The following is a 13,632-nucleotide window of genomic DNA, read 5'->3' on the forward strand; positions in this document are numbered from 1 at the left end:
AGGGCGCCCCTAAGGGAGAACCTAATCCTCTCAAGCCTGACGCAATACAGGATTTCATGAATCCATCTATTATGAGTGGGAGGGGAGGAATGTATCCATTTAAGGAGAATAAGCCTTCTGGCAAGCAGAGTGGTGAATGTGATAACTCGTTGTGAGGTAATGGGTGCATTGGGCATCAGAGGAATTCCGAAAAGGGCAGTGAGGGGGCTAGGGTCCACTGTCTCACCTAAGACCTCCCTAACATTCAATTAATCAAATTAATCAAATTAAGCTTGATGGCAATATTCTACATGATCCACTATCTATTTCCCAGGTCTTCAACAATCATTTCTCGTCTGTCTGCTCCTCGCTTCTCCCTGACAGTCAACCGACTACCAGTTCTCCTGGTAATATGCCACCTTGTACCAGTTCTTTTTCCTTTCGGAAAATACGACCAACTGAAGTGCAGAAAGTAATTTGTGAATTAAAGGTAAGCAGTGGTGCTGGACTTGATGGGGTTGAAAATCGTTTTCTCAAGCTAGCCGCCAATATTATTATGTACCCTCTTACTGATTTATTCAACCTGTCACTTGTCTCCAGCGAACTACCACTTATCTGGAAATATGCACGTATTATTCCTCTTCATAAAAGTGGTGATCAGCTTGATTGCAATAATTACAGGCCTATCTCCATCCTATGCTCTGTTGCCAAAATATTTGAAAAAATCATCTTTAACCAACTTTCACTATACCTTAGTATTAACAACATTCTCACACCCCTTCAATCTGGTTTTAGATCAAATCATTCTACAGCTACTGCCCTACTTAAATTCACAAATGATGTGTTCTCTGCAGCTGATAGAGGGGAGCTAACTGGTGCCATCTTTATTGATCTTACCAAAGCTTTTGATGTTGTTGATCGCTATTTACTACTTGATAAATTATATGCTATTGGACTTTCTAGAAGTGCATTACTTTGGTTTAGCTCATATTTACATAATCGAAAACAGTGTGTTATTTTGAATGGGAAAAGTTCTGATCTCCTTATACAGCATAGTGGAGTACCTCAGGGCTCTACACTTGGACCACTACTTTTCACCATTTATATAAACAATTTGCCCTCCATTTTTCAAAACTGTAATGTTCATCTATATGCAGATGATACCGTTATTTACACATCAAAACCAAATCTCTCTCAAATTCAAGTTTTACTCCAGTCAGATTTCACCCTCCTGCAAGACTGGCTATTCCAGAACAAGTTACTTTTGAACAAAACTAAATCCTTCTCTATGATCTTTGGTACCCGACACAAACTCAAATCTTTGACTGGCTCATGTGATATTTCTTGCAATGATGGTACAATTCTGCATAGAGTTGACAGTTTTAAATATTTAGGGGTATGGCTTGACTCTAACCTTTCATTCAAACCTCATATTGATCATATACTGCATAAAGTAAACTTTGGTCTCGGTACTCTTTACCGCTCTCGGCACTGTTTTACCTTAAAAGTTAGGAAAAAACTTGCTACCCAACTGCTATTTCCCTTATTAGACTATTGTGACGTTGTTTATCTCAATGCTCCGAAATCTGTTCTAGCCCCGCTAAACATTGCTTACAATAGAATGTGTAGATTTATTCTCGGTTGTGATTTCCATACACACCACTGTGCACTGTACCTAAACCTCAATCTCCCTTCTCCTGATTTGAGAAGACATTTGCACTGGCTTGAGTTCATTTATAAAAGTTTCAACTTTAATTATCCCCCATATTTGAAACAGTATCTCTTTCGTTTTACATCAACCCACCAAGTTAGACATACCTCTCAGCTCTTCTTCACCGTTCCTCTAGTTAAAAAGGACATTGGCAAAAGAGCCTTCAAATTTAAAGCTCCTGCTGATTGGAATAACTTACCTGCTACCATCAGATCTCTCCCTACTCTGACTTTGTTCAAGCGTGCATTGTCGTCTCACCTCAAGGTTGAATGTTTTTGTATGACCTGAAGTACTTTATTTATTGTTTAAGGGTTGTTGAGGCTCCATCTTATTTCACCATCTCCTCATGAGATGACCCACCTATTGCCCATTTCTAAGTCTTTATTTCTAAGTCTTTATTGTTATGATTTTGTATATATAGTACAGCTACTCTACTTTACTCTACCCAATGATATGCATTCAATGTAACCGCCTATAATGTATTACCATGTGCTGTATGCTTAGGCTGAATGTTTGTAATTTCTTGGTTATTTCTTCCGATGTATGTGTGTGAATGTTGTTTGTATGTTGTACTTGTTTGTTATTTGTTTTCTTGGGACCCCCTTGAAAACGAGGTGATTCACCTCAAGGGGTTTATCCTAATAAAGAAATTTGAATATAAGTTAATCAAATATTGCAGACCAGAACTCCGATAGTTTAGGGCACGACCAAAACATGTGCATGTAGTCAGCCGGAGATTGTTTACATCCATTACATGTGTCAGACCTGTCAGGGTATATCCTGGCCAGCTTAGCGTTAGTGTAATGTACTCTGTGCAGAATCTTGCACTGCAGTAAGCTATGCCTTGCACATATAGAAGAGGTGTGTACCAGGTCTAATATACGTCCCCACTAATCATCCGACATGTTAATCCCAAGGTCCTGGTCCTATACAACTCTAAGGGAATTTAAGCAAGTAGGACTTGTCTTTAAAATGTTATTATATATAATGGAGGTGAGCTTCCTTGAATCGGTCTTAAGTGATAAGAAAGAATCAATTATTGAATCAGGAAGGTCAAATTTGTTGGCTAAATCTGCAAACGAAGAGAAAAGACCACCAGCATAAAGGTCGTTAATAGACCGCAGGCCTTTGTCTGACCAAGTCCGGAAGACAGGATCCGAGCATGACGGGAGGAAAAGGTGATTGCGATAGACCGGGGCTAGACCTGATGACGCTTGTAAACCAAACTGCTTCCTAAACTGACCCCAAATCTTTAAAGCGTTAGTTACAATCGGATTGTGAGCAACTTGTTTAATTGGAAAGAGCAATTGAGAACATACCACCGACCAAAGTGGGAGACCCGAAGAAGAAGCCTCCATCTGGGCCCATCGAGGTTGTACGCCCTGTGCCAAATTAGTGTTCCAAAAAACAAGCTTATTAATATTACATGCCCAATAATATTGGCAGAGATTAGGCAGGGCCAGGCCACCTTCAATCCAATCCAATCCAATCCAATCCAACTTTATTTATATAGCACTTTAAAAACTTTCAGACCAAAGTGCTGTACAGAGAGATAAGCTCAGAAAACATAAAATAAATACATTTAAAATAAAAGATACAAACACACTTAGGGAGTTGAAGAACTACTCTTGTGATACGAGCCCTCTTGTTGCACCATAACAAAGAGTTAATCTGCTGGTCAAGTGCTGAGAAAAAGGATTTATTTATAAATATTGGAATGTGTTGGAAGGAATATAAGAACCGAGGTAGCACCACCATTTCTATCAAATGAATACGTCCCATTAAGGAGAAAGGCAAGGAGGACCATCTAGCTAAGTCTGCTTTGAAGCGCTCTACTAATGGACTACGGTTCTTGGCAAAAAGCTCTGTAAACGATTTAGTAATATGGATACCCAGGCATTTGAATCCCTCTGAGACCTTCTTAAAAGGAAAGAGAGCTTGGGGAAGTTTTTCAGCGAGGGTGTTAACAGGGAAATATTCGCTTTTCTGGAGGTTGAGTTTGTAGCCAGATAGCTTCTTAAATTGCTCTAAAATGCTTAGAATTATAGGAACGGAGGACGATGGGCTGGAAATGTACAGTAAAAGGTCATCTGCATACAAAGAGAGCTTATGCAAAAAACCGAAGCGCGTGATGCCCCTAAATCCTTCCTCACTACGAAGCCGGAGATGTATAGAGGAGTTGAATCAATGAAACAAAGTCCCTGCTGAAACCAAATGTTTTAAGTACATAGAACAGATATCCCCACTCTACTCTGTCGAATGCCTTTTCCGCATCCAAAGAGAGAACAACTTCAGGGGAACTAGTAGAGGGAGAATAAATAATGTTAAACAACCTTTTGGTATTAAAAAATGACTGTCGTCCTGAAATAAAGCCTGTCTGGTCGGGATTGATCAGGCCCGGCATCACCCTCTGGAGACGGCTAGATAGAACCTCAGCCATGATCTTAAAGTCTACGTTTAAAAGGGATATCGGCCTATAACTGCCACACAAGAGTGGATCCTTATCTTTCTTCAACAGTAGAGTGATTGATGCCTCAGACAAAGCAGGTGGTAACTGGCTTTTCAGAAAGGTATCATTGAATACTCTCACCAGGATCGGAGCCAGTACAGAGCAAAACGTTTAAAAAAAACTCTGTGGAGTAGCCATCAGGACCAGGCGATTTACCGCTCTGTAAAGATTTGATAGCCTCTGTTACTTCAGCTCACTGGAGACATGCCACGTTCCAGCATGCTTCAAATCCTCCACCATTATCCCGGTTCCCAAGAAAACAAGGATCACAGGATTAAAGGACCCGTCACCCTGACCTCTGTGGTTATGAAGTTCTTTGAGCGCCTTGTCCTGTCCCACATCAAATCCATCACAGACCCCCAACTGGACCCCCTGCAATTTGCCTACAGAGCCAACAGGTATGTGGACGACACTGTGAACATGGCCTTTCACTTAGTCCTCCAGCACCTGGACACAGCAGGAACCATGCCAGGATCCTGTTTGTGGACTTCAGCTCTGCCTTCAACACCATCATCCCGGCTCTGCTGCAGGACAAGCTCTCCCAGCTGCACGTGCCCGACTCCACCTGCAGGTGGATCACAGACTTCCTGTCTGACAGGAAGCAGCACATCAGCACCGGTTCCCCTCAAGGCAGCGTTCTTTTCCCTCTGCTCTTCTCCCTGTACACCAACAGCTGCGCCTCCAGTCACCAGTCTGTCAAGCTCCTGAAGTTCGCAGACGACACCACCCTCATCGGACTCATCTCTGGTGGGGACGAGTCTGCCTACAGGTGGGAGATGGACCTTCTGGTGACCTGGTGCAGGGACAACCACCTGGAGGTTAATGCTCTAAAGACAGTGGAGATGGTTATGGACTTTAGGAAGAACGCAGCCCCACCCGCCCCAATCACTCTGTGTGACTCCCCAGTCACTGCTGTGGAGTCTTTCCGCTTCCTAGGCACCATCATCGCCCAGGACCTCAAACGGGAGCAGAACATCGGCCCCCTCATCAAAAAAGCCCAGCAGAGGATGTTCTTCCTGAGGCAGCAGAAGAAATTCAACCTGCCAAAGACGATGATGGTGAACTTCTACACCTCCATCATGGAGTCCATCTTCACCTCTTTCATCACCATCTGGTACGCTGCAGCTACAGCCAAGGAAAAGGGCAGGCTGCAGAGACGGTTATCGGCTGCAATCTGCAATCCCTCCACGACCTGCATGCCTCCAGGACCCTGAGGCGGGGCAGGGAAGATAGTGGCCGACCCCTCCCACCCTGGACACAAACTGTTCACCCCCCTCCCCTCCATCAGGACCAAAACCTCTCGCCACCTGAACAGTTTCTTCCCCTCCGCTACCAGCCTCTTAAACAAGCCCCCCCACTGATACTTTACCTCAGCCACAACGCAGACTCTATGCATTACATTAATGCACACACAATGTACACTATATCTGTTTTCTTGTCCTTTTTATTACTGCCGATTTGTATTCATTTTGTATTCCTTTTTTCATTCCATTCCATTGCAGTGTAAATGTTATATTTTACTATATCTTTATTATATTTGTTATAGTTCCCTACCTGTGTTTTAATTCATGTTTTATTTTTATTTGATGTATGCACCATGACGTCAAGTCAATTTCCTTGTATGTGTAAACCTACCTGGTAATAAACCTGTTTCTGATTCTGATTAAGAAGCTTCATGTGGATTTTGTGAAACTTGTTTGAATGACAGTGTCAAACATTAACAAATTATTTTGAGTGGCTCAACATGTTGTTTTTGTTCTGTAAATTTAGCTTTTTCAACAGTAAAGGTAAAGCTACAAGAACCACTAAAGTAATTGTGTGGCATCAAACTCTGTGTGCTACACAGTCCACAGTCTCCCCTTCCTCTCTTTTCCTGTTCATCCTCTCCCCTTCCTTTCCTCTTCTTTCCTGCCATTTGCATCTTCTCTACTTTCCCTCTACTTTTCATCCCCTCATTTCATCTCCTCCTCCTCCTCCTTTCCTCTTCATCTCCTCCTCTTCTTTTCATCTCCTCTTCCTCTTCACTTGCTCCCTTCTCCTCAGTTTGTGCAGCCCCTCCAGACCTTCCAGCCCTTACTTATTATCCGAACACACACCATTTCTCCATTCTCCTCCCAGGAGTCCTGTTCAGATGCAGTTCTCTGGGCGGCCACATGGGGATGCTGCAGTGCTTCATAATTCTTTTTAAACTACTGTTAAAAGCACAGAACAGTACACTACAATGAAAAACACCTAACTAGTTCAACGGCCAAACCAGGTTTAAAATGAGGATGAAGATAACATATGTGTTGTGGGTGAGCAGAGTTAAAAACTACAAATCAAAATAAAAGTTAACAAAATGTTTATTGTACTAAAAGGTGAATAAACAGACGACAGAATCACACCTAAGAAAGAGGTCCTCATTGTGTCCATAATGTATTTGGTAAAGGACAGTCTGGTGTTAAAGGAGATGAGAAAGGAAGCGCTGAAGACCTTCCCCTAGAGCAGGGGTCGGCAAACTTTTTGATATGAAGTGCCATTTAAAAAGAAAATGTGATCAGTGTGCCAAATCCACATTAAGATCACTATGACTCGCGCATGCATGCACGTGCAGGGTTGTGGCATGACCACCAACACAGAAAGATATGGACACAAGATGTGTGCAAATGTATTTAGTTTCCTATCCATGTGGACATGATTTAAGTGGAAGGGGGACCTAACCTCCTCAAGGGGGGTCTGGAGGCATGCTCTAAATATTGAAGTTAAAAGCATCAATCTGGTGCACTTTGAGAGCAACATTCAGAGATCTATGGATACATCTCTCAACACCCATATGAAACAGAACTGTAAGCAGATTTTATTTTCTTTATGGATATTTTACAAATCACTCCCCTTTCAAACTGTATTCTTGTTTATTAATAACAACTTTTTTTATTACTGTCATGTAGTATTTTGCACCTGTTTTTAATTTATTCTCTTATTTTTTGAGACAGAACTTCTCAGTCTGTCAGAAGAGGGCTGTCCTCCACCTGGTTGTAGAAAAAGCTCCTTATATTCGTTAGCATAGCTAGCTAACCAACCAGATGCAATAATCCCCCGGTTCTTCTCTCTCTCTTATCGAAAGCCAAAGGTGCCATAATACGCCCGTATGTTCGTCCGTAGTTTCGCACCAATTTACGGGGAGGCCCGTAAATTGGTGCGAAACTACGGACGAACATACGGGGAGGCCCGTAAGTTGGTGCGAAAAAACGGGCGAACATACGGGCGTATTTTCGCACGGTTTTTCATATGATAATGAGCCCCTCCTTCTGATTTCCATAGCCAATGAGTTCAAAGTTTCTGTAACGAATCAGTGAAGAGTAAAGCCAGACCAAAGCAATATGTAGAGGAAAAGTTCCTGACATTGTGAGGCTGTAAATTGTACGTTATTCCAGATGCATGGGACTATGTATTAATTTGCCTTTCAATATAATACATATATCAATCAATATATCCTGCCTTCATTGTCTTTTAAAATAAAATCGCCTTACCTTATCTTACTGAAGTGAAGGGTATTTATGTCTCCTTAAATCACCTTTTAAATTTACTTCTTATAACATGGTGTTGCATATCAAAATGTTCAGTCTCTGGTCTTGCTAGAAATGCAAAGTCACTCCTCACCTTAGAGCACTGTCTTATGAGATACTTAGCTTAGAAATCCGATTTTTGGAAAACTTAAAAACTCTTGTGAAAACACAGATGTACTATGATGTAGATGAAAAGTTCCAAGGGGACCAAGTATTAATTTTCCTTTGAATATAATCAATAAATCAAACAATATAAAATATATATATATAAAAAAATACAATTGCCTTACCCTTTTCCTTAACCCTCTGGAGTGTGAAGTGAAGGGTATTTTCTCAATTTTTAGATGTCTCCTTAAATCAACTTTTAAATTTACTTCTTATAACATGGCATGGTGTTACATGTCAAAATGTTCAGTACAGTCTCTGGTCTTGCTAGAAATCCAAAGTCACTCACCTTATGAGATACTAAGCTTAGAAATCCGATTTTTGGAAAACTTCAAAATTGTTGTCAAACACAGATGTACTCATGTCATCCATTTTTTTTGCTGTTTCAGATTTGGTTCACCAAAGTAGTGAAATATATGAATTACACTATAGGCCTATATAAATGTGTTGTTCATGTCTAAAATGAAAATGTATAAATTATAATTTAGAATAAAAATATTTCCATCACTCTACTTTCACCACAGAAAAGTTACATCAGGACTGATTCATATTCCATACCAAGGTTCATGTGATGATGTGTACAAATACAAATTGAGCATTAAACATTTTTATTCAACCAACTATTTATGTTAACATAAGAAACTGTAAAATCTCAATATTTACAATATCAGAACTTTCTCAACCAACTATTCATTATAAATGTAAAGACAGGGGGAGCAGTGTAATGGTCTGTCTTCCATGACAGTGGGTCTGGCTGCTGTGTAGGTGGGGGTAATGGTGCGTGGGCTGCTGGTGGCTGTGTCGGAGGGAGGTAGGTGTGATTATCCCAGGTTGATGCTGGCGGCTGTGTGGGAGGTACGTCTGCTAGGAGAGACTTCTTTGCTTGCTTGGTTGATCGTGATGGCTGTGGTGGAGGCCTTTGTACCGAGGTGTATCTTAATCTTGTGGCAGGCACAGATGGAGGTGGAGGCCGCTGTAGTGATGCTGGTCCTTGGTGGTGATGGCTCTGGTGAAGGCCCTTGAACCACGGTAGATCTTGACCTGGGTGCATGCACAGATGGAGGTTCTTGCTGCTAGGCCCAGGCAGCTGTGAAATCGGAAAGAAATATAGGACAATAATTACTACTAAGTTCATTAAAATATAAAGTTCAAGTGGAATGTTTCTCAAGCACAAATAACAATGCACAACTCAACCGTTTCTTGGAATCTAAACTAAAATGGTGAAACAAAAACCTACCGCACCCACAACATTTTCTTTTACATGTGCAATGTCCGATGTCAAGACGCCATTGTGCTAATACAGCACTAGGCCATGTTTTGGCCCAGAGGAGGAAAACATTGTTTTGTTTGTCGTTACTCTGAGCTTTGAAGTTTGCCATACAGACTTTGCACTTTGGCAGACATCTTGTGTTGGTCAAGCTGCATGATTATTTTCTGAAGTACTTCAAAAGTGAAATGAAGGGGGTTTTGGATATGCTATGTTGAGTGCATATAGCAAACCCAGAAGGAGGGCACAAGCTGAGGCAACTGAAGGCAGTTAATTCAGCACCTCCACGCCCTCGATGATGATGCCGATGTCTGCTGGTGGCTCCTGCAGTCCTTCCTCCTCCTTCCGTATCACAAACACACCCATTGTGAGCTCCTCCATCTCCTTCGGAAGATCATCTGTTCTGGAGTCCTAGAGTAGGAGTAAATGACAACAAACATCACTGGCATCACTTTGCTCTAATATGCACTTAATATGGGACAATAATATCACTGGCCGGAGTCCTACTCTGTGATTACTCACTGATTATTCTGACGACTCACATGATCAGAACCTAATATTTAATTCATTTATCTCATCTGATCCATCTGTATTATTGCGATTATGTTGAGAAGGATTAATATTAATAACATTCAATTGTTGTCAAATTGTGGACGTGCTGTGTGGCTGTCTGTTGGGGTGGGTTGTCGTGCATTGTTCTGTGTTTTGTGTTAAAATGTGTAAAATTCAACAAAGAGTATTTTTTAAAAAAAAACATGCTAGGACTACTTTTTACATATACATGTTGTGTTTCGCGGTATACTTGGGAAAATTACTAAAAACCCAAATTCCGATGCTATGCTTTAGTTATTCCTGATGAGCAGGTGGCATGGTCCATCAGTGTATGAATGGGTGAATGTGAACGTGGTGTTAAAGTGCTATGAGGAGTTGGAAAACCATAAAGGTGCTTTAAACTTACATGATGTCAAATGTCCAAGATTATGAATATAATCAAACCCGACAGGTGTTATTTTAGTAGAGAAATGTCCCTTTTACAGCATTAATATCAATCTAATATGTATTAGCACGTGTGCCTTTGACAAGCTGTGCTGACATGCAAACTAGATATTCCTTGATCAGCTCATCTGGATCTTCTCCCAGGAAGATAAAGAGGGCTCTCAGGACACACTCCCTCCGAAGATGAATGTCTTCAGTCTGGGACAACATTATTTTGGTTAATTTCATTTTTCAAAATGTCTATTGACAGATTTCCTTACTCTTACAGCTAAAATCCTTCACTTTATTTAGAAACAAATGGACAGTCCTAGTTACAGAGTTTCATAAAACAACGGTTGCCCTCCCAATGCAGCTATAAAAGGATACACAAAATGTATCCCTTTTAGCTGGCAAGGACTCATTTGACAATGCAGATTTACCTGGTCAAAAATGTCCATGATGTCAGCAGTCTTTTGACGTGTTGATCCTCCTTTGGCCCGGATGACTGATTAGCTGACTTGAGTGAATGTCTAACTGGGCCATGAACTTCTCCTCAAGAGGAATGGTCATTATCCTCTGGAACTCTGCATTGAACTATGAAAGAATAATACAAAAATGACAGTGAGTAAATTCATAAAAATTCAATTGAACTCAGTCTGTATGCAATTAACATTTGAAAAAAGAACCTTTGAAGCAAGTGTAAACTTCTTCCGAACCCTTTTCAGACGTGTAATTAGCTAAAGCTTTGTTGTTTATTGATACCAGACAATGACACTACAGATTATTCAATTATTAATTAAATGTTTCGTTATTGCATTCATTTGTATAGTACTGTATCACCTTTTGTTTCATTTGTATTTTCTTTGGTTTTACACGCTCGAGGAAAAAAAACTAAACTAAGCATGCCTACACACTGGCAAAAAGTATAACAAATTAAAAATGTAAATTCTGTCAGTAAACACTGTTAAACATAATCTTTACCACACCATATTATGATGAATGGATAAAAGCTTACTAAAAAATGGATACACACTAGATTATTACCTCTTTTTGTTGGAACAGTGCCGGCCACCTGTCTTTGAAGTCCTTGATTCCTGGCTCTTGGTTTACCACCTCCCGTCGTCTGTAGGCGAACGTGTGAGCTATTTTGTCTGCGATGACCCTATTATTGTTCCTTATCCTGATGTCTGTCAGAAGTTCTATTCTTTCTTTTTCCAGGCTTTCCAGATTGGCACCAGTGGGGAAGGATGGATAAAAGTTAGACTCAGCTCGCTTTGGCCTCTTGAATTTTTTAGCAGGGAAAGCATCTGTAGCAGCTTTAGGTTTCAGGGAATTTACCACCAGCTCTGGGCACCGCTGCAATTTGAGCTGAGTCCTGTAGTTTCCCCATCTTATATTTCAGGCGCTGTTTCCATCCATTGCAGCCATTGAATGAGCCAGGTTCTTTCAAACAAGGATGCTTTTTGATAAGAGCCTCTGCTACTGTGCAGAAATGTGAATCATCTGGATAGGCCTTGTATCCAGAAATTGTTTCTGCAAGTCTATTCAGAATATCAGACTTTTTTCGGGAGCTGACAGTCAACCTTTTGTGGCTTCCATTAAACTCAGAATTCCCTTTCACTAGCTGCAGCTCCGTGTCATATGAAAATTGAGGAATCGGAAAGTCCGCTGGCCACTGTTTGGCTCGAGAGGACACAGATTCGGGGAATGAGAGGATTATTGTGTCATCTGATGCCAACGAAACATTGCCATCACACTCAAGTGAAGACGATGATTTGGTATCAGTGGCAATGTTCAAAAGGTGTATTTGTTTGCTGGTGGATCACTTTGATTGTTCCCAAATCCTGAAGTTGAGTGGTGGAATTCAGATTGAAGAAGTCGTTGCCAAAGTCTTGGTCCATGTACTGCAGTCTGACGTCGCCCTTTAACCCAAAGAAAGTCTTTAACTTGATCAGAAGGTCATCCAATGATTCCGGTATGCCATTTGGAAGTGACAGTTTTTCAATGTTGTTCTCCCCCAAAATCACTTTCAGTCTTGCAGGCGTCGAATCAGCCATGGCAGTCTGAGAAGACAACACAAGCACAATACGTTTTAAGAAAGGCACATTAAACATAATTCCTTATTATTAACACTGTTAATGTATCATCTTATAGATGTGTTATCAGTGTTCAGTAAAAGGACTACAACTTCGTGTTAATCCCTTTTCCACTGGCGGCATTTGCTGACTGGACTCCATCAGCACATATTTAAAAAATGACATAATGCCCACCCTTACCCTCAATGTTAGGTTCCTTTTAAATAAATGAAATCTGCAGTTGACAACTTGTATGTGCAAAAAAGTTGAATGTTATCATTTGCAATCTCCAAAGGGTTGATAGTTAGTCTTGCACCAATAACAAATATGTATAGGAAGTCATAAAAAAACAAATATATTGTTGTTCTGCAGGTGAAGCATTAAAACTCTGACCACTCAAAAAAAGCCCACAGACTGTTTGAGTGTTCTCACAAATTATTTTCTTTTATTTACCTTGTGTAATTATTTGTTGGTGAAATGATAAATAAAACCTTTGAAAACAAAAAAAAACACTGGTATGAAATAAATCTGTTTTGAGAACACAATAGTTATGAATTATTTCTTTTTCCACCTAATGAAATATCACTTTTCGCTTCCTCACCCTTTAAACATGGACATATCTTTTCAATGTGACAAGACGCATCCCTCGGATTCTGAAGTCTGCCAGTGGGTAATCATCTTGTGGCTCAAGAAGTTCCACTTCCTTGCCTGGTGACGTTTTGAGATCATAAGCTCTATAATGTTCAATGTACCATCCACTGAGCTTTTTCACAATGAAGATCAACTTGTCCTGCAGTATCACCATTTGGAGGATTTCACAAAACTCTGGGAGTCCCCATAGATGAAGATCATCCCACACTTTACTGGGAGTATCTTTGTAGGTAAAAAATAATTTGTATATTAGCTCTGGCTGAACTCTAAATTGAATAACTCCACAGAAAACAAAACTGTGGATTTTGTCCTATAATCACCTCCTGCACTTTGCGTTTACGTTGAAATTACTTTCAGAACACACAGCAACATTAAAGTACTCTCTATATCACTCACAGTAGTGTAGCTTCACGTACCTTAGGTAGTAGTCCAATAGAGAGCCGCAGTGACGCGTCGTAAAACCCGGAAGTAAGTTAGCATTTTTCAGCACTTCCGGTTCCTTCCTCAAAAAGCAATGCATTTTTTCCATAGGGTTTTGGAAAATAGCTCGAAATAAGGTCTGTGGTTGACACAAATTTAAGAGATAAGTCACGTTTTGTTCTACGACATTAAATACATCAGCAGTGACCCCACTGGGGATTTTTGAAGAGTTTACGTGTCTGAAAAACGATGGTTGTTACCGAGTGGCTGAATAGGCCTACAGAAATTGTCGAGGCCGTTGTACGTCATTACGCCGAACACGTAAACACTCCTGC

At 40.6% G+C, this 13,632-nt stretch overlaps 2 protein-coding genes across 4 annotated transcripts in view; both read right to left on the bottom strand.

Moving 5' to 3' along the window:
- The window catches only part of LOC307032987 (general transcription factor II-I repeat domain-containing protein 2-like), a gene marked incomplete at its 3' end in the record, with an annotated part of 97,884 nt that overhangs the window by 78,489 nt on the left and 5,763 nt on the right, over positions 1–13,632 (bottom strand). The window lies entirely within an intron of this gene.
- The window catches only part of LOC307034087 (chromodomain-helicase-DNA-binding protein 8-like), an 83,567-nt gene continuing 78,435 nt past the window's right edge, over positions 8,501–13,632 (bottom strand). The window contains exons 1-6 of one of the 3 annotated variants that reach the window (XM_079672815.1): positions 13,294–13,314; positions 12,179–12,214; positions 11,196–12,073; positions 10,592–10,745; positions 9,459–9,587; positions 8,501–8,996 (exon numbers count right to left, since the gene is read on the bottom strand). In XM_079672815.1, coding sequence (XP_079528941.1) covers positions 8,577–8,996; positions 9,459–9,587; positions 10,592–10,609 — 567 coding nt within the window. In that variant the 5' untranslated portion in view covers positions 10,610–10,745; positions 11,196–12,073; positions 12,179–12,214; positions 13,294–13,314 and the 3' untranslated portion in view covers positions 8,501–8,576. Of the gene's footprint in view, positions 8,997–9,458; positions 9,588–10,591; positions 10,746–10,907; positions 12,215–13,293; positions 13,393–13,632 lie in introns of those variants that run through there. The other 2 variants (XM_079672814.1, XM_079672816.1) reach the window with 2 other exon arrangements.

This window comes from Notothenia rossii, assembly GCF_949606895.1.
Source record: "Notothenia rossii genome assembly, chromosome: 3".
In the NCBI taxonomy this organism is placed as follows: Eukaryota; Metazoa; Chordata; class Actinopteri; order Perciformes; family Nototheniidae; genus Notothenia; species Notothenia rossii.